We start from the raw sequence: 26526 nt of genomic DNA, 5'->3' as shown, positions 1-26526 counted from the left end.
CATTCATAGACATTGTAAGTGCAGTGCTGCCATTAAGAGTATATTGTGCCACCTCAGATATAGGAATATTAATCTTTTACCACAAGAATCTCCAAACCAGAGTAAAATGTCTAGAACTATTCTGAGGGGTTTGAAATTAGAAATGGTCACTCATGTGTCAGATCAGGGGTTTAAATTTAGCAACAGCTGTTATCAGCGTTAGATTGGGACATGATATGCAGACCATTATGGTTATTAGTTGATTAACCCGGATTTTACACCGCAGTGCAGGCGTTTCCGTGCGCGGGTGGGGCCACGTCAGCCAACGGACGTGCGCAGCACTACAGAGGTAGTGCTCGCGACGGCCATTGGCCGACGCACGTATCAAAGGGGTTAAGCATTTAAGAACTTGAAGATGATTTAGCAAAAGGGTATAGATGTGGCTTGAATATCACACTACTACAGAGACTCAGTGGTTACCATTTTCAGAGATTTTTTGTATTTCCTAGTAAAACTCAGATTCTTAACTTTGGCTTGTATACAGCCGCGGCCCGTGGAGGGAGTTCCGTGGGGCGGTAAGGCGGGGCGGAGGAGGGGCAGGGTGGGGGGTTCTAAAAACCGGAATATGGATAATTACAGGTAAGTAAACAATTAAATAAATAAAACGAATTTCGTAGCGCGCGCTGTTTACTTACCTGTAATTATCCATATTCCGGTTTTTAGAACCCCCCCAACCCTGCCCCTCCCCGCCTTACCGCCCCACGGAACTCCCTCCACGGGCCGCGGCTGCTTGTATAACTTGAGGAATCTCAGTCTACAAATGGAAGACGCTGGAATATAACATTTAATTAATAAAAGCTGAGATTATGCGTTGCTAATCTTCATAATGCTGAATCTTACCCACCCTTGTCCCATTATTTACATCATGAGGGCAACCCACCCCAAGATATGCACTTTGGGCCTGATTTAGATCTCGGCGGACAGGTTACTCTGTTACAATGGTGACAGTTATACCGTCTTCCGAAATATAAATCCTATTGGATATAATGGGATTTATATTTCGGCGGACGGGATATCCATCACCGTTGTGACGAAGTAATCCATCCGTCGAGATATAAATCAGGCCCTTTATTGGCTCTAAACATAAAAACTTAATTTTTGTATTTTAACTCCTCAATGCAAACATCTGTGGGGGTATTTGTAGGTTGCCCACATAAAGCCTCCTAATATAGAAAAGCTCTCAGACTGCCAGCTTACACAAAATCAGTCGACTCTGACACCCCTTCACGAGGGAGAAAGCTTGAGAGCAGCCAGCCAGGGAAAGAGCTAGAATTAGACTCAGTGGACTGAAGAGGCCCAGAAGGTATATCTGGCATTGCTACTTTGTTGCTCTCCCAATTTCTTTATACCATAGTAAGTGATGAGGGGAGTGGATTCATTAGAGAAAAAGTATTGACCATGGTATTATGAAAGCAGAATGTAAAATTTTAGATTTCAATAATTTTTATTGAGTTTTCAGATTTAACAACTTGAAATGGTCTTACTCAGGTTTTTAATTTGAGATTGTAAGCTATTTTCTTGTAGATGAGCAGTTGTCAAAGCTTTTGGAGCCTTTGTTCTGAAATTGGAGCCATTCCGATGCCCAATAACCCCAAAATGGTCTCCTTAGGGGCAAGGAGTGAGTGAGAAATTCTTATCCCTTCGGCTAAGTATAGTGGATATGTTTCATCCATAGGAAGTGCAAAGATAATCGACGCTGGGCCAATCATAGTATATGCATGATTGTGCCTGGCTCACCACATTGTCTGTGACATGTCTCATCTATGGTGTGTCTGTGTAAGGGAGTGTAATGCTATTGATATAAGATTCTGTAAAGGGTTTCTCATCCCTGTGCGTGCAATGCAAAGTTATTTGCCCATGTAGAAATGGCATCCCAGAATTTAGACCTAGCGCGATGCTGAGATCTTTAGCCCAGATCTTCTGGTAGCCAAAGTTGGGCTGTTTAGGAGTGGGTGCTGAGGATAGCTCAGAGTCTGAATACTAAGGGGCAAATTTACAAGAAACATGCCTGCATGTGAAACCCTTGCACCACCATGGATGCACAGTATTTACAATATGGAGCACCATGGCAGAAGGATTGACAGATGCGTCAGAAATGTTGACGCATCTGTCGGCGCATCTGTCACGCATTGCTGGAGTCGCATCGCAAGCACGATGCAACTCCAACAATTCTTGGGAAGGCCTATTCCCAATATCCTGCATCATTCCTTACGCCTGCTCCAAGCAGATGTAGGGTTTTGACGCAGTGATGTCCTATAAGTGGCACAGGGAAATCTTGTAGATTTCATTGCGTCACTTCTATGAGGCTTTCCCATTTGGGAGCGCCCACCATGGATACATTATCCCTGACGCAGTTATAATGTGGCGCAGGGCTTTACAAGCTGATGCATCTCCCTAGATACATCACGTTGTAAATGGGCCGCAACTTGGCGCATTGTTTATGCCGCCACTGCATCATAAATAAGTGGCGCAACGGCGGTGCAAATGTGTTGTAGGAAGCTTGTAAATCTGTCCCTCAATGTACTGATTGTCATGAGGATTTGTGTTAGATTTTTTCAAAAGTATCTGTCCTTTATGTGTGGTTGTCTGACCCAGTGACTGAGCATGAACTAGTGGTATCTCTGGGATTTTGTATGGAATTTTAATATCGGGAGAGCGAATTTCCCTGTTATGGTAAAAGTTGTGAAGTCTGAAGCATCCCTTCATTTTCCATAAGGGAATCTATTGAGTCCTGGGGAGAAGTCTGCATTCCTCACAATGGTGTTCACTGGAGATGTGTAAGAGGTAAATCCCTTATGGCGGGTCGGTGAGATGTAAAGGCGTAAAGGTTTGGGCACTTTTGTCACTTTGAAACACAAAAGACCTCCAGTAGTGGGTGGCATTCAGCTAGATTTTGATCTTTTAAGCCTCATATTTTACCTCTTTCATCCTTGAGCCACTCTACTAAATCGTGTATCTGTGCAACATCATAGTAGGGGCATATGCTTGGCAAACCCAATCCACCCTGTCTGGGGTGTGTCCTGCACACTCATTTATGCAAACACATTTTTTCCAGTCCCAAGCAAAAGTATTACAGATGATTTTTAACTTTTAAATCTGTCCCAAATTAAAGGGAGTAGGAGATCCTGAAAGATGTACAATATCTTTGGGAGAATTGAGAGAGACAGAGGCCTCTTTCCCAAGCCGAGATAAAGCATGATTATGGCACAAATTTAGGAGAACTTTAGCTGTCTTCAATAAAATCTTAAAATTGCTTCTTGCGCATTCATACAACAAGTCTGAGGTTAGGAGAATCCCCAGGTACTTAAGCCTTTTTAATGCTCATAGAAAGGTGGTATCTGCCTGTAGGATTGTAACTAATTTTTACCTCCATGCCAATATAAGACTTGTCAAGATAGTGAATGGCATTCCTTTAAAGAAGGGATCATCTCCTGGAGGGAGTGTGAGGGTGCAGTGAGAGACGGCAAAATGTTGCCAGAAAAAGCCAACACCCTAGATGTTTCTTAGTGGAAGTTGAGGCCCTGGATTTGCCGTTATTCCCATTTCTTCTGCAGGTGTTTAAAGTTGGAGCAAGGAAGTGACATTTCCCTCTGTTGAACACACAGATAACTCCTTCAGCCACGCTCTAAACGGCATTCCCACCGGTAACTGACAAACAACAATAACCAATGTACGTTTCACAATTGTAAATGGCGAAAGAAGTGGCTGCCCTATGATAGCCGGTAGTGGCTACTACAGATAACATAGTAATCTGTGGCATTTTGCTCTTGCATTAGCTGGGATCCAAACCTCTAAAGCGTTTTATTCTAAACTGTTTAGTTTATCCTTATTTTCACCAATTCCATGCTTCTTTTCTCCATCAGTTAATGGTAACTGAAGGACTCAGGGCAGCTATTCACTGTCTATACCATTTCATTTGTTTCCAGATGAACCAATCATATCTTTATTTTCCCTGATGTTATATTACTATGTTTTATTATAACAAATTCACAATCATGGAATTATGCATGGGTTTATTATGGATATTAGATACTAGCACGGTATAGTTTTTTTCTGTGTTTGTCTTTTTTTTAGGGGTTGGTTGTCCCTCCTCATGAATTTTGTCCCCTTGATGAAGGGCTACCTGAAATTGATTGTGGCCTTAGCTATGAAGATTGAATAAATAAACAAAGTGATTAATTCATCCGTTCGGAGCGTCGGACGCACAGGAGGCGTCCAACGCAAAAGTGCTCATGTGCGTCAGACGGCTTCCTTGCGTCCGACGTCATGGCACTAGAAATCGCTCTGGTGCGGGCACCAGAGGGATTTCTTGCCCCAACCCCCCCCCCCCCAACAGCCTCAGGAGCTGGGGAAGAGGTTTCCCAGCTCCTGAGGCTGTTCCCTTGGTTTCTCTGAAATGACGATCAGTGCGCATGTCACGCTGATGTGATTTCAGAGAAAACGAAACTGAAATGAGGCGATTGGCTCATTTCAGTTTCACTTTCTACATGCCTGTGGGGCTATTCCAACCCCCCACACCCCAGAGCTCGTAGAAAGACAGGAGAGGTATCATTGGAAAGGGGAGAATCTCCCGTTTCCAATGGTATCCCTCCCTAGTGGATCCCTGCTCCTCCAATTGTATTGTGGCACATTGTCTTTCTGCCGATAGAGGCAATAGCTCCAAACCGCCTCCCTGGGGGAGCAGAAAGCGCACTCGGCACCAGGGGTTCATTAGAAAGCGCACTAGGTACCAGGGATTTATTAGAAAGTGCACTAGGCCTCAGGGATTTATCTTTTAAGGACATTTAGGGGTGGGGGCTGCCCAAGTGGGCATGCCAATTCCTCCAACACCCTGCAAAATTCTACAGTCTTCCTGCCCCCCCAAGAGTCAGATGGGGGCAATAGTGCCTTATCTGCCCTCCCGGGGGGGGGGGGGGGGGGGAAGCCCACTAGGCACCAGGGATTACGTTTTTATCATACGTAGGGGCTGCCCAGAATGGGCATGCCAGTGCCCTCACCCCCCCATAAAATTAAGCCACAATCTTTCTGCGTTCCCCGTGAGGCAGATGGGGGCAATAGTCTCTGATCTGCCTCGAAAGCCCACTAGGCACCAGGGATTTTGTTGGCATGCTAAAGTCCTCAAAAAGTATTTCTGACCCCCTGGAAGGCAAATCAGGACAATAACCCCTTATCAGCCCCCCCCGAGGGGGGTCGTGAAACCCACTAGACTCCAGGGATATGTTTATGGGCATGCCAGTGAGAAGCCCCATAGGTAAGGGTCGCTCCCTTTTTATAAGGCATGCATTTTGGCTGTTTCAGTGGTATTTTTAGTCTCATCTGCACCCACGCAGGTGCAGTAAACCACTAGAAACCAGGGAGATTTTGTGTGTGTGTACACTGGAGTTTGGCTGACAGTCTGCGTGTACTGACCTTTGGCTGGCATTTTGCTGGCAGTGTTTTTGGACCTGCACTTGGCTAATGGTGTGGTGGAATCACGCTTGATGATAGTATGTGTAGATTGGCGCTTGCCTGGTGGTGTGCGTGGAGTAGTGCTTGGCTGGCGGTGTATGTGAACTGGTGTTTGGCCAGCTGTGTGAATGGATGGTGCTTGGCTGCAGGGGCACCAGGCGTTTCCCCAGTGGCCCGGGTGGGGGCCGGTTTTCTGGCATGGGGGTCAATTTTGTCACTGGGGACAAGTTTTGCAGCAGTGCTGCAACATCGGGCCCAAGTAACAAAAGCGACAGCGGTGCTTTTACTAGCGTGCCCCCTCCCCCCATGGCTGGTCGAGCAGCATTCTGCCAGGGCTGGTTGCTGTTCCCAATCCGCCCTGCTTGGCTGGTGGAGTGCGGGGATGGCACTTGGCTGGCGGAGTGCGTGGGTGGCGCTTGGCTGGCAGTGTGCGTGGATAGTGCTTGGCTGGCGGTGCATGGATGGTGCTTGGCTGGTGGTGTGTGTGAATGGCACTTGGCTGGCAGTGTGCATGGATGGCGCTTGACTGGTGGTGTGCGTTGATGGTGGTGTGTATGTACTGTGTCTTGGCTGGTGGTGTGGCTTGCAGAATCCCCTGCAAACCTCAAATTTACTTACAAAGTCACATTTTCCTCACATTTCTGTGTGGATAAGCTGTAGGATCACCGCACAGGCACAAATTTCCTTCCACCAAGCATTCCCACAGGTCTCCTGACAAAAGTGATACCTCACTTGTGTGGGTGCCCAAAGTAGCGCCAGCCTAGAAACGTATAAACAAACTGCCCTTTTGTACCCTCTTTGACCCCCCCAATCTCTACACGCTTTTGGCCCTTCCATGTAATAGGCACTTGGCCCATCCACACATGTAAGGTATCATTTTTATCAGGAGACTGAGGGGAACGGTGAGTGGTAGGAACTTTGTGCCGTGCAATGATCCCACAACATTTCCACATAGAAATGTGAGGAAAATGTGATTTGTTTCCAACTAAATTTGAGGTTTGCAGGGGATTCTGGGTAGGAAAATGTTGGGGGATCCACGCAGGCCATACCTCCCTGAACACCTCCGGGTGTCTAGTTTTCAGAAATGTCTAGGTTGGTAGGTTTCTCTAGGTGGCCGCCAAGCCCAGGGGTAAAAACCCAGGTGACCCCTCTTGCAAAACCAGGTCGTTTAGTGATAGGTAATTTTGATATCTCTACCTTACGTTTTGGGCCCTTCCCTGCCATGGGCACTTAGCCCACCCACACAAGTGAGGTACCATTTTTATTGGGGGACTTTGGGGAATGCTGGGTGGGTGGAAGTTTGTGGATCCACGCAGATTCCAGAACTTTCCTTCACAGAAATGTGAGGAAAATGTGTTATGTTTGACAACATTTGAGGTTTGCAAGGGATTCTGGGTAACAAAACCTGGTGAGAGCCACACAAGTGACCTCATCCTGGATTCCACTGGGTGTCTAGTTTTAAAAAATGTATGGGTTGGCTAGGTTTCCCTTGGTGCTGGAAGCGCTAGGGTACAAAATCCACAGCTAGGCACATTGCAAAAAAAGGGTCAGTTTTTACATGAAAAATGTGATGTGTCCACGTTGTTTTGGGCTGTTTCCTGGTGTGGGCACTAGGCCTACCCTCACAAGTGAGGTACCATTTTTATATGGAGACTTTGGGGAATGTGGGGTGGGTGGAAGTTTGTGGATGCACGCAGATTCCAGAGCTTTCCATCACGGAAATATGAGGAAATGTATCTTTTTGACAAAGTTTGAGGTTTGCAAGGGATTCTGGGTAACAGAACCTGGTGAGAGCCTCACAAGTCACCCCATCCTAGATTCCCCTGGGTGTCTAGTTTTCAAAAATGTACAGGTTTGCTAAGGTGCCGGCTGAGCTAGGGTCCAAAATCCACAGCTAGGCACATTGCAAAAAAGGGTCAGTTTTCAATAGAAAAATGTGACATGTCCATGTAGCGTTTTGGGACGTTTCCTGTTGCAGGCACTAGGCCTACCCACACAAGTGAGGTATCACTGTTATTACCTTTTGACTTTCTATGCATTTCTGCCTTCCAAATAAATGTCTGACAATGTGTAAAAACGAAGTCACTTTGAAAAATGTCCTATAATTCACATGCTAGTATGAGTACCCACAATTTCGGAGCTGTGCAAATAGCTACTGCATCTAAACTCTATATTTTGTTCCCATTTCGGAAATACATAGGTGTCTTTGATACCTATTTTTCACTTTTTATATTTTACCAAATTAATTGCTACATACCTGGTACACAATGAAGAGCCATTGCAATACGCAGTTCAGTTATTGGCTCTGGGTTCCTCTGCTTCTTGGTGAACCTACAAGTCCTATATATCCCCACAACTAGAAGGGTCCAGCAGATGTAATGGTATATTGCTATCCAAAATCTGTCATACCTCGAAGAAGTTACAGGTGAAAAAACATTGGCACAAATAGCTGTTTTTTTCAACTCATTTTCAATATTTCTTATTTTCAACTGTTAGTTGCTATAAAAAAACAAGCATTTGCAATGCACTAGGTCTCGCATTTACGCGAGTTTGAGCTATTGGCATTGTAAATTACAATGCCTTTTATTTATGTTTTGGTTTTTAAAACAATAAAAGGCATCGTCATTTACAATGCCAATAGCTTAAACTCGCATAAATGCGAGACCTATTGCATTGCAAATGCTTGAGATCACATGGGGTCTTCCACCCGTTAAGTACCAAGAGTCCTGTGTGCCTGTGTTATTATTGTACAGCTGGTCCCGGGCCTGCCCCGAAAAAGATTATCCTGGCATTGCTTGATATCTTGTCTAAGATAAAGCTTGCTCTGTCTCGAGAATCTTGCCCCATAAAGCAGCATACTATGGGTTGGTTTGATTCTGCGTGGGTCTATGTATCTGCCTGTATTGGAGGTGGTAGAGGCCAGTAGCCCTACTGTTCTCCCAACTCAAGGCCATGATAGCATACCGGAGTTAATACACCTCAGAACAGGGCAATAACTTACATAGCCGCAACAATTGACACAGATAACTTACTTTAATACAGATTTGACAGTCCAGACTAGATATAGAGGCACCAAAGCAGGCCTCTATTCCCCAACACCTGGTTGACAGGGGAGAGAGTGAGGGAAGTAAAAGGGAGGGAGCAGCATTTTTTAATTCTCGCCTAGGGCGGCAAAATACCTAGAAATAGCCCTGGTTATACGTTAGACATCGGCAGAGCAAACTCCACAGTATTTGTTCCCAAAGTGTTTATACTTTATTTTCCCTTCAACAAATCATTCTCCGCTAGGTACGCATGCAACGGATATGCAATTTCGCATCTTTAAAGAGGTCCTGGGAAAAAGTCAGCAACACAAACTGCTTAACAGCACTGGCTCTGTAAGACAAAAACAGTATCTGCTGCTACAAAGTAGTGAGTGTTAAAGAGCAGAGAGGGGATGCCAGCTAGCAATGCCAACTGGGAAAGATAAAAGAGGGCATTTACAACAGATGGACTGCAGAGAGTTCCCTGGAGGGCGGGCTTTTCATTTCAATGCAGCCTTTTAAAATCCAGCGTGCAAACTAAAGTTACAGAAGGGGGGCAGCAAGTTTGTAGTAAACATTCTGCAGGTGGAGGCGCAAGAGGCAAACAAGCATTGGCAGAGCCAATAGATATAGCTTTGGCTGGCATCCTTTGGCTTAGTCAGTGTTTGTTAGACAAAACTTGATTTCAGAGGAGCTGTTGGGCCTTCGCCAATAACAAATAAACAGACTAAAAAACAAGAATATATTTTTGGCCATAGCAGCCCCAGGGAGCGAAGGCATGGTGTTGACTGCTGTTACTTACAATGAGTTAACCAATGACCGGCGTGGGCTGACCCACTACCCTATACTGAATGCTGTAATGGGTGTGAGAAATATGTGAATGACACCACAACAGACCAATGGATGAAGGCAGGCTAAAAGCGCCTACAAGTAAATATATTAGCAATATAATTACAATAAAATCAAAAAGGTCTTAGCCAATGTCAGACCTAATACAAGCATTGGCAAAGCCAATAGGCATGTCTATAAGACCACTGGCTTTTCTAATGCTTTTAGTCATGATGTACAGTATTGCAGTAACTGCAGCACAGATATACACATACACACACATAATGTGAACAAGATGCCGTGTGAGGTGAAACGCATTGTTGTTCTGCCAAGAGAATTAAACGTTAGAGTGTCTTGTTAAAAAAATAAAACACACAAAACAAGTTGATGCGGATGTCATGTCATTTTGCAGGCAAATGCATGCACCCGTCAACAAACAGACACTTTTTACAATGTAGCAATCCAAGGTGAATCTGTACATAAAAAGTAACACAAAAGCACCGTTTTAAAATGCAGAATGAAAAAGAGTGACTGAACAGGGTGGGGGGAGAAGCAAATTAATGAGATATAGAGCAGGGGGAAAGCATATGAGGGAGACAGCTGGAAAGCATATGAGGGAGACAGCTGGAAAACACATGCCCTCATTTAATTCTTAAACAAAAACAAAATAATAGTTACCTAATAAGTTAACAGAGAAAGTATGATAACCATCCACTCAAAGCAATAGTAAAGAGGAAAAACAATACCAGGAGGGATGAAACCAGGAAAGCTGCTCAATATAAAGCAAACAAATAAGACTGATAGCAAAGCCAACCAATGTGTAGGCTGCAAGCCCAAGTATGTTGTTAATAAACCCACAATATGTATTTTGCAACCAAACTGCGTGCATTGTCAAGTAGATTCCAGGTAAAACCCAGTCTGAAGTTTACAACCACCCTGCCAGTTCGTGGTCCCTCATTGTTTTGAGGGAGACAGATAAACTGTAACATTTTGTTTAACACATTACTCTTGTAACCCTTCCAAAACACCTAGTCATTTAAAGCGAGCCTTGACCAGCCTCCCTAGGCCAATGAGCCCTTCTAACAAATGTCAATGCGTTCAAAGTTGATATAAAACAAAATGCCTCAAGCCGAGACCCACTCTGCCCTTTACAAGCAAACGATCCATACAAAACACGACAGTGACATTTCAGCCTGTCATCTACTGATTGCCCGCCATCGCTCCCTTGCTGATTCCCAAGCATTCGCACAACACACCGGCTCCCAGAGTAGCCGTCTGCAGCGTGCGACCATTCACCCACTTTTCAGCAGTCACGTGTCTGCTTGCTGTGGGGGGAGGGGCAGAGGCAGGGAGGCAGTGGCACTTTCATCCTCGCTACGAAGCCTGAGCGGATGGACTCACCGGGCGGGTGAAAAAAGGACGCTCGTAGTAGTAACCGGTGCCCAGCAGGCTTCTGTACTGGTGAGGAGACTTTGAGGGGTGAGTTGGGGGGCGGGGACGGGTTTCGCTATTGAGTGGTGTTGCGAACGGAGGCGGGTCAGCGCTGTCACTGCAGTATTTAGCGGATGCGATGAGGGGGCGGGGGGTCGGCAGCGGCGGGGTGTGTGCGCTCGCGTGTGCCTGTGTGTGTGCGTGTGCGTCTGCGCAAGCGCGTCCACAGACCCCGATCGCTGCGCGTGCCCCGGTCTGTCTCCCTTGAGAGGCATCAGGGCAACAATAGTTCTCGTTGGCGGCAGCGCTTCGCGCTGCAACGCCAGCGAGACCTAAGAAAACCTTGAGGGATCTACACAAATGACCCTTTGCTGAATTCAGAATTTTGTCTACTTTTCAGAAATGTATCGCTGTCCGGGATCCATTATTGCTTTCACACCAATTTCTACCACTAACTGAAAGGAGGTTGAAAGCACAAAAAGTAGCAGTAATAGGCTGTATCCCAGGAAAATGCCAAAACTGTGTAGAAAACTTTAGTTTTCTGACAAAAGTCTGCCTCTCCCTGAAAGCTGGGAAGATTGTGATTTCAGCACCACAAACCCTTTCTTGATACCATTTGCAGGGAAAAAACCTGATGCTTTCTTCTGCAGCACTTTATCCCCATTTTTAAGGGGAATTCACAAACACTGGGTACCTTTAAAATCCTCATGATGTTAGAAGAAAAGGAGACAAATTTGGCATGTTACAGGGCAGAGCGCATACTACCCCAAATAGCGAAAAAAAGACTTAGCATAGGGGAGGCCTAGCAGCAAAAGGGTTAAGATAAGAAATGAAGGAATGGTGGTTTTAAAATATCAACAACATACCTGTTTCTTATGTGAGGATAATAAGATGGTGAAGAAGCTAAATCATTTGAAAACATTTTGGAGCCAATTGCAGGGGAAGATTGGAAATGAGTGGACCAGGAGGTGCATTTTAAGTTTGCGGAGTGCTTATTATGACTTGGAAAGGAATAAACCATTTCAGTAAGTTGCGATTCTCATACTTTATTTCTATGAACCACCTGAGTGGTTTGTATCTGTCTGTAGACTCTCTCTCTACTCTTATTATCGAGTTGAGCCAGTATCGCTCCTAGTCATTGGTCTGAGGCGTCACTGTGTACAATAAAGGGCTAACCATAGACAGATGCCTGCAACACAGATGAATTACTTAATGCTTTCTTCAGGTCCTCAAAGGCCGACTGACATTTCGCAGTCCATATTGCTTTTTTAGTGGCTTCTTCAATGTGAGAGCTGTTAAGGGCACACATTGTCTCATAGTTGAATATAATATTCTTCTAATATCCAGTGAGTCCTAGAAAAGTTGTAATCTTCATCTGAGTGGTATTAAACACCCATACCAACTTCGACTAGATCCTGGTATCCTGGTATCCAGTGTTGCCTACATTTTGCCCAGTATATTATTACAGAGAACTGCTTCACCTCATATTTGACTGCCTTGATGGTCAATGTTGCTCCCTGCATCCTGACCAACACCTGTTTTAGGTAGTTCTGGTGGTCCTTCCTTGAACTGTTAAAGATGGCAATTTCATCAATGTAGGCTACAGAGAACTCCTCTAGCCCTAAAAGAACATGATTCACCAGGTGCTGAAAAGTGGCAGGAGCAGTCCTGGGGCCAAAAGCCACATGCTGGACTTTGGCATTCCCTCATGCCTTCCAATGAGCAGGTCCAAATCAGTACTTTACAAGGTTTGGGGGGGAGGTGCGGTGTGTATTTGCCACAATTATGTTACCAAAAAAGCGGTAGAAGTACTAATTAACATAACTATGATGGGCCCTGTTGCCACTGCACATGCTGCACCATTGATAGCTGCGCTCTTGAGTTTGTCATACAGCAGACAAAATATGTGCCTATCACAGGTGATTCTATCAGCGAGAGTAGGAGAAAGTCATTTGCAGTACACACTATACACTTTTTGAAGAGCCTGTGACAAATAGTCTCTGTTCAAGGTAGGTCCTAAAAGAGGGAATGGACGAGATTGTCTTTAACTCACTTAACTTTTGCAATCAATGGCAACCCTGTTACAGGTAGTCACCACCTCAATCCCTCAGCAAATCTAATCTGCTGCTCATTTGTTCACTACCTTCTCCCTCTGACTAGACGGGCCTGCTTCAGCCTCTGCCACTTGACTTCCAGCGCTCAGGAGCACGAACTGGGAGATGGGCTTTCACTCCCTGGAGTGTTAGATGTTCAGCCTCGCTTCCATAGCCCTCATCAGCCGGACCCACTGTTATGAGGGAGCTGAAAGCATCTATTAGTCGGGGCTGGGCTTTTTTGAATTGTCACACTTCACACGGCAGAGTAATTGCACCTTGCTCTACCCCTGGACCTTGTAAAGCAGTTGGATCACATTCCCCTAGTTTCCCAGCTCCCGACAAAGAAGCAGTCATCTGGATAGCCTTGGATGTAACATCAGTCCGGTCTGCCTGGTACACAATGGTTTCTCCCACCGTTTCTGTCTTCATATCCGAGGCCAAAATGTAATTAATAAGCATAATCTAACAAACTGAAAAATAAGCCTATTCTATTTTAACAAGCACATTAATAGGGCACTTGCGGAGGAGAGAAAACAAAACGCTTGCAGAACCTTTTTTAAAACTAGGGGGCATATTAGCAATTGACGGCGACAAATATCGCAAAGCGCGCTTAGCGCTTTTTTATTTATCGCCGTCTATCTCCGGAATTTCTCGCCTGGTTAGCGTATTATTAACAACGCATATCACTGAGGCGATAAAAATTCCAGCGATAGAGGGGATATCGCCGTTTTCCCAGGAACAACGCTGGTTTTCCAGCGATGTTCCATGGAAAACGGCGATAACCTTGCTGATACGACCCTGTGGTCGTATCAGCATAATCCAACCCCAATGGTAAGTATACCTAAGTCAGCATTTTTGCAGACGTTAGTTTTGGGCGAAAACCGCGGTTTTTGTCAAAAACTAACGTCTGCAAAAATGCGTGGGCTTCCTTGTAAATATCGCAACGTGCACATCAGTGATAATTTACAAGGAGTACTGCCCAGTAACGCCCACTTCGCATCTCATTAGAGATGCAAAGCGAGGCGTCGGGAAACGGGTGCTAACATGCGCTAATGCATGTTAGCATCCCCTTGTAGATAGGGCGATGTCATTTTGCCTTAAAAGCCAAAAAAGCGGCGAAATGACCCTTGATAATATGCCCCGTAATGTGTTCACTAAGGCCTAGTTACAGGTGATGCTAACATTAGGTTAAGAACAGGTTCTAAGTTAATACAGTTAGCATAAAAGATTATATCAAATGCAATTTAAAGAAAGCATAATTTGTTTTCCTGGTAAATACACTTACTATAATTCAGCTAAATATACGGGTCGCTGTCTTTAAAGTGAATATAAAACCACTTACTACAATTGATTAATGAATTGCACGCTGAGTAAGTCAGTGAAAAGCACATTGGGAATGTAAGTTGCAAGGGGTGGGCACTATGTCACCCTGCCCCAAGTCCATCTGATTAAATAACTTTTGGGTGGGATCCAGGTTGAAGCGGATCACTGCTTACTTGACTAGGGCTGCATGAGGATCATGAGACTGAGAAATGTTGGGTGCTTAAATCATACGGTGGCTTTTGAATCTCTGCAACAAGAGTTCCTCTACACATAAATACTTTTATCTTAATTGATTTTAAGCTCTTGCAGACTCTTAAGAATCATCCTGTTGTTATCAAGGTTCACCCCCCTCTGTCTGACTGAAACCAGTTGCTTTGCGTGTCCAGTGTTCGTTCATTTATTCACTCTACCATTCATTTATTTATTCATAGTGAAGCGATGTGGTTCACAAGAAGAAGCCATTATCAGGAAGTAAGCTTGGGGCAAATAGGAACCCTCCCCCCCCATCCTCCCACAGTTAATCGACCCCTAGACCATTTCTCCCATTTAACGCCGAAAATATTTCTTACGGAAAACGGGCACTTTGTGAATTGTTGATTGGTCCACCTTCAAAGTCTTGAACCACAACAGTCTACACCTAAAGCCATTGTTACTGCTGAACTCAAAAGGGGTATAATTTAATCAAAGTCGAAAAATGGACCACATTTCACATAGCGTGGTCATCATCATGCTCGGAGCCCTCTTCTAGGTCCTGATAGGCCCTTGGAAGTCTAAGCTGAATTATGTTACATAACTGAAGGCAAATAATGAGTTGGTGTGGGGCTTCCCAATAATCCCTCCGCATGCTTATAAATAGAGTTCTCACGAGCTGTGACCTTAATTGCTACTGAGGTTTCCCTCCAACATTAGGAACTAGAAAGTTAATGTGGAGATTATTAGGAAAGCCAGTAGCAGAGTTTCGTTGGGGGTGCCGCGCTGGCCACCAGCTAGGCACCAAAGCCTACTCGGGAGTCTTACGAATGCCCAGGGTGGACTGGGAGATAGATCGCCATTGCACAGCGAGTTCTGCAATACATCCCCTCATCCAATTTATGAGAAGGTAACGACCAGCCTGAAAGCACAAGATACTGCAGGGTGGGTCACTTGGTCGAGAGCTTTCATCCTGCTATTAGTCTCCCCCTATCAGCTACGTATTCAGGTTTTCACAGCTAATAAATTAGTCTGAACAGCAATCCTGGAAGGAGGCGAGAGCACAGGGGGATTTACAACACCTGGCTCCGGGACGCTCCTGCCCACCTTTGCAGACACTTTCTTTAATAAATTCTGCAGTGTGACGTGCAGCTGTACAACTGCTCACCTTCTGGGCACTGGAACGAACACCAGAGTCAAAGCGCAAACAAGGCAGACTGTAAAATCCCTCATTAAGGCATCAGGAAGCAGGTATGAAGTTGTAGAAGTAGGTTTATTCCATAAAGAGATCCCATCCATCCAACTCTTGTCATCAGTCTCCCAGTTTCCTTCACAAGTCCCCAATCTAGAATCCAGTGACATCGCAGATGACACTATGGTATTCTACAGCTTCCAACCAATCCCAGACAAGACATTGTAAGTGTATGCCAAGCTTATGACATACTACACACCTCCCTTCGTCACACAAAATTCAGAACATACTCCCCACAATATAACCATATAAACATAAAGAACAAGATCCTAAAATACGATCCAATAAAACTCGCTTTAAACATAGTTCAACAGATAAGAAGGCTTCTTACAAATCCTATTAGAAGCTCGAATTTTTCCACCTTCAGATAAGCTCGGATTCGCCACATCAGGATGATCACCATCTACTTTTTTTTTTAACACCGCAACCCTGTTTAAATTCCAAATCCTGTGATCTTGTGTCTTCACAGCATTCTTAAACATCTTAATAACCTTCAGTGGTTCCATAAACTTAGAAACAGCACCACCCACCAAACCTGGGCGTTTGATCATAACCAAATCGCCAACTCTGACTTTGGTTACCTTTACAGCATTCTTCTTGTCAAAGTAACACTTCCTCAATCTACATTGTTCTTCCTCTCTCTTTTGAATCACTTCACCATCACACTTCTTTTCTTTTCCCTTTTCCACTTCATATCTATTAACCCATGCAGGTTCCACTTTAGTGTTTGGAACTCTCCCACGGAATAATAGAAAAGGTGTTTTCCCAGGAGTGGAATGCGGAGATAGCCTATACTCCTCAACTTTCTTCAACACTTCATTTTTCCAATTTAAGGACATGGATTTAGATAGAGCAATCGTCTCTTTGATCACTCTATTAAATCTCTCCACCATCCCATTTGCCTCGGGATGGTAGAGAGAGCACTTTTTATGCGAAATCCCCTTGGATGCTAGAAAATCCTTCATCTCATTGGATACTAATTGCACCCCATTGTCTGTTAAAATGGAATCAGGGATACCCTCTTCAGAGAAAATATTATTCAAACATTTAATAATGTGAGATGAGCTGACGCTTGTCAAAAAAAAAACAATGGGCCAACGTGAAAACATGTCAATCAACACTAAAACAAATGTCTGAGAACCATTCAAGTGGATAGGACCAAGGATGTCTAAAACAATGTCCTGCCAAGGATGCAAAGGACGCCTCCTTATTACCATAGGTTGGACACGCTTGTTTTTAGACTTATCACTCAAGGTGCATGGCACACAATCACGAATAACACGTTCCACCTCTATGTCCATGCCCGGCCACCAATACGACATTCTCAAGCGTTCCTTAGACTTGGTAATGCCTGCATGAGAGGAATGAACCAGATCTATTAGTTCTTTCCTAAGGGAACAGGGAGGAATCAGTCTCGATCCCCGAAATAGAAGATTATTCTCCACAGACAATTCGTTACGAACCGGCCAAAATTTTTTAGTCTCCAACGATCCTTGTTTGTTGCTGTTCCAACCTCTCCTGAGAAAATCCATAACTTCATTTAGAACAGCATCCATGACCATCTCATTGCCCCATCTCTCTTCACTAATCACATTTTGATCAATGACACAAACTAATTCCTCTGAATCTTCCCAATCATCCCCCACAGATGATTTCATAGGCGTGAGACGTGACAGTACATCCGCCACATTATTTTCTACACCTGGGATGTACTTTATTTCAAAATTAAATTCTTGTAAACCTATTATCCACTTGGTAATTCTACTAGATATTGAATCCAAGCCCTTCTTGCTAAAAATTTCAACCAACGGTTTATGATCCGTCCTTACCTCGAAATCTACACCCCAAAGAAACTTCTTCAACTTCTTTATGGCCCAATACACTGCTAGAGATTCCCATTCTACCACCGAATACCTGGTCTCTGGATCCTTAAGGCTACGTGACAAACACATAATGGTACGAATGCCATCTTTACCATGTTGTTGTAAGACAGCCCCCAAACCCTTTTCACTGGCATCAGTGATGAGAATCGATTTGATCATAGGATCAAAGCTAGCAAGAGAAGGAGCAGCTTTAATTTTATTCTTGATATTTCTAAATTCTTGCTCACAACTTTCTGTCCACTGAAAGTCCACTCCTTTCCTCAGTAAACCTCTCATGCTTGCCGCACAAACTGCAAAATTCCTCACAAATTTGGAGTAATACTCGACTACCCCTAAAAATTTCATGAGTTCGCGTTTGTTAGAAGGTGAGCTCATTTCTTGGATAGTGTCGATTAAATCTTTCTTAGGCTTTACCCCATCACTAGTTATATTATGTCCCAAATAATCAATTGAGTTGGTTCCAAATCTACACTTTTCTGCCTTTATAGTCAAGTTATGTTCGGAAAGTCTTCCCAAGGCTGACCTCAAACGAATGTTATGCTGCTTAGTATTCTGCCCAAAAATCAAAATATCATCTTGGTAAACATAGGTCCCTGGTAAACCCTTAAGCATGTTCTCCATAACCCTTTGAAAAACCGAAGATGCCGACACTAACCCAAAAGGCATACGTATAAACCTAAAAGTACCGAATGGTGTTATAAAAGAAGTGTAGTCTCTACACGACTCTTCTAACTCTATTTGGTGGTACGCCGAAGTTAAGTCAATCGTACTGAAGACTTTAGCTCCACCCAACAGAGATAGCAATTCGTTTATGTTAGGCAGGGGGTATTTGTCAATCACTACACACTTGTTCAACTGTCTCAAGTCAATGCAGAGTCTCATGTCCCCATTCGGTTTGCGTGCAGCTACGACCGGTGCCAACCACTCAGTTCCCTCAACTTCTTCTATGATGCCCCCCTTTTTCAACTTTTCAATTTCATTCTGCATGTCATCCCTCACAGAAATCGGAACATTTCTCACTTTGCAACATACTGGAGTAGAACCCTTCTTTAGTAGAATTTTATGCTTGTAACCTTTGAGACACCCTAGCTCCTTCCTGAACACATTTGGATAATCACTTTTGAGACAATCAATTAAATTCACATCATCAGCCTTCTCAACGGAGTTCACCACACTCCTCAATTGAATAGGGGGGTCAGCATTCGGATCAAGAAATACACCAAGTTCTCCTTGATGAATCCAACTAATGATACTATCCCCCTTTCTTGAAACATAAATTTTCCCTGAGATCAATCTCTCTTTATACTCAATTATTCCAGTGAAGAACCCATGCAATTTGATTGGCTCCCCACCATACGCCAATGGCTTTATGTCTGGTTTTAAAAGTTAGACTTTGCTTTTTAAATTAGTCATGAAGAATTCACTTGAGATAATTGTGATTTTAGCCCCAGAATCAAATAGAACCCTGGTTTTAGCTCCTTCAACTAAAATCTCATCTAACGGAGAATTAATTTTTTTCTCCCCAGTCACAACCTGCACAACAATTTGACCACATTCATAATCATCCGAGTTTATCACATCATCACTGTCCTCGTCAACTTGAACTTCTTTTACTTTAGTAACATTTTTACTATTACACATGTGAGCAAAGTGACCTTTCTTTTTGCACTTGGGACACAAAGAACCAAGAGCTGGACACTTTGGATTATTAGCTAAATGCCCTACCTTACCACATCTGAAACATTTACCATTAAACGATTTCTCACTTAACTTTCCTTTTGTTGCCATAGATTCTTTTTTAATCGTCTCCTTATACTTCAAGTCTTCTTTATTCTTACTCCTCACCTCTTGAACCTTGCATTCATTTGACGTATCTTTCTTCAAAACAGCCACACATTTGATAGAATGCTCTATCCTTTTCGCTACGACCAGAACCTCATCTAGAGTGGGTTCATCGCGTGACCACAATTCTTCTCTAACTTTTTCTATATTGCACCCAAACATGAACTGATCACGAATACGTTCATCGGTTTTCGCTTCAAATTTACACGAAGATGCAAGCTTTCTCAAAACAGTTATGTAACTCTCCACTGTTTCTTCACTTGCTTGCATTCTCCTGGCAAAGGTGTACCTCTCTAGAATGGTGCTGACTTTTGGTAAGTAATGCTTATCCAGTCTCTTGATGCATATTTCATAGTCATTGAGCCCATTTGCTTCTTCAAGAGATAAATCTGGTAAGTGGTTAAATACGTCTTGTCCTTCTGACCCCAAACAGTGTAATAGCAAAGCAGTTCTCCTTTCTGCACTGAGCGAAGGGCCACATACTCTAGCATACCGCTCGAAGACAACTTTCCATTTTTTCCATTTAATGTTTGGCTCACCTGGCTCAGATAAGAAAAACGGCGCTGCAGTGACATTTTGCATTTCCACAGAACCCGTATAAATTTTTAAAATATAAATATCAAATATATACTGCTCAGTTGTATGTACACCAAAAAAAAGAAACGACAAGTCAAACTCTTATGCCAATTACCTATACCCTCATGAAGATAAGCATCTCAGTAGGATAGACAATTGAAAACAAATACATATGCTGTGGGAACGCTGAACAGAGATACAATTATTGCATTAACAAACAGATACAGCGCGATGCAAACCAGAAGCCGTGTGCATCGGCGATAAATCTTACTGTCAGAGCCGTGCGTATCGGCGAATGTATTCCGATTGCCAGGATGCACAAGATTCAGCAAGGCCACCTTTTCTAGCTAGGATGAGAGAGCCGTGCGTGCCGGCGAGAGTATTTCGTTGAAACGTAGAGACTTTACTGGCACGCAATGATAAGAAAGAGCCGTGAGAGTCAGCGAGCGTATACTGTTGCTAGGATACGCTACGACGCCTCAGCACAATTGGGTAGATTACCAATCACGTTCTGACGTCATGCGCACAGTAGAGAACGGGATTCCGTGAGAGTCAGCGAGCGTGTATTGTTGCTAGGATACGCTACGACGCCTCAGCACAATTGGGTAGATTGCCAATCACGTTTTGACGTCATGCGCACAGTAGAGAAGAACAGGATTCTTGTTCTACGTAGATGGCCGCTCCCTTCACGGAGAAGAAGACAATGATTCCTCACCAGGCAACGCAGCAAACCACTCCTCGAGGATTCGCTGACGAGGCACCGCTGACAAGATGACCGGTAAAGTTCGTTGAACAGAAACCTTGTTGTTCTTTGAAAGACTTGAAAGTTATCGTAAGATTGAAAGCCTTCCAGTTGTACGATTAACAAACGAAACAAACCACACGAAACTGGCTTTGTACGATTCCTCGATTACTTCTCTCCTCCTCTCCTTAAAATTAATAATTTTCTCAAAACGATATCCACGTAGGAAAGGGTCTTTTTAGTCTTCAACAAATGTGAACCAGGCAGACAGCTACATAAGAAATTCGCAAATAAAGGCTTCAGGTATCCAACACGTTTTCCTCACAACAGATAAAAACCAATTAGGCACAACGGGATGATATCCAAGAGTTCATTCAAATTAGGTCAAATCTCGCCAAAATTCGTAACACTTGTTGGGATCTCAAATGGGTATACTCAGCCGACTACGCCAGTGTAAAATCCCTCATTAAGGCATCAGGAAGCAGGTATGAAGTTGTAGAAGTAGGTTTATTCCATAAAGAGATCCCATCCATCCAACTCTTGTCATCAGTCTCCCAGTTTCCTTCACAAGTCCCCAATCTAGAATCCAGTGACATCGCAGATGACACTATGGTATTCTACAGCTTCCAACCAATCCCAGACAAGACATTGTAAGTGTATGCCAAGCTTATGACATACTACACATACCTCCTTAGAATCCAAGGTATGCCTGCCTCAGAAGGAGACATGAAAAGGAGGCTTTATAGGAGAGCAACACATATACTGTTGTATGCTTATGCAACGGCGGCAACTCCGCTAAGACGGAGGAGCATCGCCCCACTGCTTTAGGAGCAGTGCAGAGGAAAGACAATGATAATAACAGATTGTTATTGCCATTTTATTTTTAGTGATGCTTTTGCAGTTGCAGGTTAGGTTGGGGCGGGGCTGGGCTCCCGTGACCCAGAGGGAGTAGGAATGGTGCTGCTGCACCTTAAGTGCGCATGACGGTTTGGCAGGCCGCCTTGGGCCGGCCAAACCATCTTGCGCACTTTGCATGCTCTCCACCAGCTGTATTGTACAACCTGGGTGGAGAACATGCCCAGGCTCCCAGTCTCTCTCGGAGCGCAGACCAATCACGATACTGCTATCAGTAGCATCATGATTGGCTATGGGAGTCTGGAAGCCTAGGTGCTTCCTGTTCCTGCTTCCTGCATCTGAGGAGAGGCGGCAGCTGGCGACTGGCGACCAGCAGGTAAGTTCTTTTTTCTTTTTTTTTCAAACTGGCTCCCACCTCCCCCTGCCACCCGCCACCATTCCCTGCTAGCCGCCACTTTGCTCATGTAGGGAGTAATTGATTAGTCTAGGGATTAATGTATTAATGTAATTAATTAATGTAGTAAATTAATTGATTGCATTTGTTTACTGACAACATGATGTCTGTCTTAGGGTTTGGGTCATCCTTCATAATGTAATGGGCCGTGAAAGAGGAGTGAAGTGGAATCAAAATGTAATGCATAAGTGAAAGGAAAAAGGCATAATCTTTCAGCTATTTATCATTGGGTTCTGTTTTCATCTGTTGCTTGATGCAAAGTAAAACAGTGTGTTTCTTTCAAGACAGCATAGGCCTCTAGACAATTGCTGCCTCAGCTTTGTTATTCTTTTGTGACTTTATTCACTTTTGTGACCTCTCTCACATCTTCTGGTTGCAGTTACCAGCTACTCTCTTCATGTAGTGCTTCTGCTTCTCTTTCATGTGTTGCTTCTTCTCTTTCTTCCGCCCATCTCTTCAGGTTCCCTGCATCCGTTTCCCATCTGGCTGGTAGAAAAACTAGAAATGACCAACAACGTTGAAGTTCCTGTTTCAGATGGTCATCACCTCAACCACCTGAATCTTGAAAGACTGCCAATCAAGAACTGCTGTTCCACACATTGCATGTGGCTGAGGCGAAATCTCCTCTTAATCTTGACAATTGCTGGTGAGTGATTTGTAGAGATTTGCGATATTTACAAATTCACAGAATTCAATAGCCTCCGTTGTGATCTACACTGTGTGGAAATAGGATATTCATATACCAAGCTATGCGATTCATATGCGTCTTCCGGTTTGGGTCTCACCCCTGCCTATAGGTGAGACAGTGGTGTTAGGTACAATAGGATATGTTTGATCTCACACAGCACCTTGTTTGAATAAAATATTCAAGTATATTACTTTAAACTGGAAAGAGCCATGGATATCAATCAATCAATCAATTTAAACTTTATTCGATCTAAATTGAAAGCATAGATCATAAAAGTATACATTAAAAACAATAGATCATATTTTATAATACATTAAAATTATTTTTAAACCAGTGAATAAAAAGGGGTGTTCCATAGCCCGACTCTGTACAGCTTCAAGTGCAATGGATATCTATATCTAGATGAAATGAATAGATAAAGTGGCATCACATGCCATTTGATATCTTATGATACTTCAGGAAAATGTGACATCACATAACGTTTGAGTTCTTGTTAACATCACATGATGTGACATTACTGGGGCACAAAAACTACAGTAAAAGTGTGATTAATTGAATAACCAAAAGTTACCAAAGTAGATTAAATGGCAGTGTAGTATTTTAGTTGCTAAGTAAGGTAAGAAACCAAGGCTCTCATGTATCATGCCATTTAATGGTCAGTGTGGCTCTGATTCGTAAAATCAAATCTTTTCTGACCCAATTAGCGATTTGGTGATATGTTATCTAATCGTATCGAACCGCTAATAGGGTTTGGGAATAGGTATCGAATTGATGTTTGGAAGGGCGTGATAAGGGTGTCCCTTCCAAATACCTATTCCTTTAGGGATGTCTTCATGTTTTGCGACTGAAATCTGGTCGCAAAACATTACATTTTACCACCTCCTCATGAGAAAGGGTCCCCAGGGGATCTCTTCCCCTTTGTGAATGTTCACAAAACACATTTTTATAAGTAGGCAGTGGTCCATGAGACCACTGCCTGCTCACAAAAGAGGTGTGTGTCATTTTTCTTTTTTAAACGCATACCATTTTACTTTAAGGAAAACTGATTACATTAAAAAAAAATAATGCTTTATTTAAAAGCAGTCACCGATATGGTGGTTTGCTTTTAAAAAGGATTTTTTTTTAATTCAGTCCATTTTCCTTAAAGAAAACGGGATGCGTTTCAAAATGTAGAATGAAAAGTCTTCTTTTCATATTTAACGAGTACTGCTGCCTACTCTTAAAAAATGTTTTTTCCTAATATCTACAAAGGGATCCCCTTGGGTACCCCTTCCCGTTTGCAAATTAGCTACCACTAGGAGTCACTATTAGGAAGGGGTGCCCTAAACATGCCCCTTCTTAATATCGAATCGCAAACCCAATTTGCGATTCGGTAATAGGATACCGAAATCTCAAATTGGGCATTTGTACATTAAAAAAATGCATTTTTGTGGTCACGCTGTTAGCCCCCTCAAAAAGGCTAAATACATCTGGCTTCACGTGCTCACCTGAGGCACAGCACACAGCACTCCAATGAGGTTCCTCACGCAATGTTCTTGTAAGGTTCTTAACCAAATGCTCCCTTGAGATGCATCAGTAGTGCTCTCTTTGTGTGCATCACCCTGTAATTCCCTGATTCCCGGTGCACATGTGTTGTGAGATTGATGGTGTGACTAGACCTTTTTTCTGAGTCAGTAAGAGTGGTACCTAATGATCCTCTCATGTACAAATCTGTTGTAAACCTTATGCTGATATGCTGTGTGTATGTCAGGCCTGTGTGTGTATGCAGTGTATCTGTAGCATGTACATTTTGGATGCCCCTGGTTTCTCATGGCATAAGATGGAGGTTGTGGACAGCTTCACTAGACAGTGGAAACGTATAGCCTACCTTTCTGTGGCTAGAAAGTGGAGATCCAGACACTAAAGTGAAGAGGACCGAGCTACTGTTAGAATTCTACAAATGCTTTTTTTAGCAAGGGGCTGCCTATTACCTCTTCCTTCCATTTGGTGTATGGTAAGGGTGAAGTGTGGGACTGTAGTGCCTGCAATCGGTGCTGCATGACTGTGATGCTTGCATACGCCCAGTCGGTGGCTGCCTCTGCCTCCTCGGCTGGACGGGTGCTGTGACTGCTGAGTCAGTGCCCGCACGAGAACCCAGACTTCAGAGCAGCATCAGATTCATCCTCTTCAATTGTCTACAAGCGACCGCACCTGAGTACTTCAGACCTCTGCCTGCAGTGACGGCAAGCCACCAAGTTTGAACCAGCTGAGCGTGAGGGACTATTTAGCTAATTTCTACCCATTACACCATCAAATCAGGCAAACTAGTAAACTGATTGAGCATTGAGACTTGTGAGGCCCCTATAACCTACAATCTGCATCTGAGTCGTATTCATGCTTTGTTCATAATTTCTGGGGACCTAGGTGAGAAGAGGCACGGCAGGAGACGGGGCTGCCCCCTGTCACCCCTACTGTTTGCTTTGACTTTGGAACCGTTGGCGCATTGGGTCAGAATGGACCCGATGATCTGGGGCATTGTAACGCCTTTGGGATGGGAGGAGTGGATATCGTTATATGCTGATGATATAATCCTATATCTCGCACAACCCTATTACTCGATAACGCAAGAGTTGCAAATATTCGAACTCTTTGGCAGCTATTCGAGCTTCTCTATAAATTGAGCTAAGTCAGTGATCTTCCCTATGTCCGGCCCCCGCGGTTGCCAGCAAAATGTGAGGCCCCGATAGTGACGGATGGCTTTAAATACTTGGGTATATTTTTCACCTGAGATCACCAGACATTTCAGGCGAGGAATCTTACTTCCCACAGATGTACGTCATTGGGGAGCCCTGCTGCTGTCTTTGATGGGCAGAGCGGCTTTATGCAAGATGATGACCCTGCCACGTCTCCTATATATCATGCAGTTCTCCCCCTCCCCAATCCCCACGGCGATTTTCGAGCGAATAGCGCAAGATGCCCGTACATTGTTGGGGCAAGGTGGCGCACCTAGTATAGCTTTGTGTATGCTGCAGTGAGGCGTTTATGACGGTGGACTCGCGGTTCCGGACATAAGGCTATACTACTAAGCCTCAAAACTATTGGTCATAAATGACTGGGTGTTCGCGGATAGAAAAGAGCCTGCCTATATAGTGGACAGAGAAGCAATGGTAGAGGGGAGCTGCGAGTCACTTATCTACGCTCGAAAGGTGTGCCCCACATGGCCTAGTCACACCGCATAAGTGATGGCATGTTGGAAGGAAGCAAACAAAATGCTGGGATGGCGGGGCAAGTTAAGAAGCATGACACCTCTGTGTGTAGGGGACCAGCTGAACAAAGTAGTGACATTGTGTGGCCTCAAAAGCTGGCAGACAATAGGAATAGAAAATTCAGGAGACGTATGGCGAAACGACGCACCGCTGTTGTTTGAAGACCTACAGAAGGAATACAGCCTAGCCCCGACTCAAAGATACTCATACTTGAGACTCATGCATGCCTTGCAAAGCCATATACAACGAGACGAGACCCTTCTAGATCATTCCCCCCTAGAAGACAGACTTCTGGCAGACCCCATCCTCGAGAAAGCCACATCCAACATTTACCGTAAACTTATGAACAACATGCCAGACCCTCTTATAGCCCTTAGAGCAGCCTGGGTTGATGATGTGGGCAATCTAGACGCCAGGGCCCTAGAGAAATAGCGATACGATCAAGATTCCGGCTGGTACAGCTTAAAGTGTTATATTGAACATATTATCCTCGCACCAAGTTATTTAAATTGGGGAGGGCGCTGACTACCTCTTTGCGCCAGGGGCTGCCAGCGGGAGGGTTCATTCTTTCATATCCTATGGGGACTAGTTTGTCTACAGCAGTGCATCTCA

General features: G+C 44.0%; 1 protein-coding gene across 2 annotated transcripts in view; it reads left to right on the top strand.

The window, feature by feature from the left end:
* Window positions 1-26526, top strand: part of LOC146809468 (excitatory amino acid transporter 2-like) — a 968543-nt gene that overhangs the window by 123231 nt on the left and 818786 nt on the right. For both annotated transcript variants that reach the window (XM_085616310.1, XM_085616311.1), the window contains exon 2: window positions 22442-22627. In XM_085616310.1, coding sequence (XP_085472436.1) covers window positions 22486-22627 — 142 coding nt within the window. In that variant the 5' untranslated portion in view covers window positions 22442-22485. The remainder of the gene's footprint in view (window positions 1-22441; window positions 22628-26526) is intronic.

The sequence above is a fragment of the Triturus cristatus genome, chromosome 7 (assembly GCF_964204655.1).
Source record: "Triturus cristatus chromosome 7, aTriCri1.1, whole genome shotgun sequence".
In the NCBI taxonomy this organism is placed as follows: Eukaryota; Metazoa; Chordata; class Amphibia; order Caudata; family Salamandridae; genus Triturus; species Triturus cristatus.
This window is presented reverse-complemented; position numbering and strand designations above follow the sequence as displayed.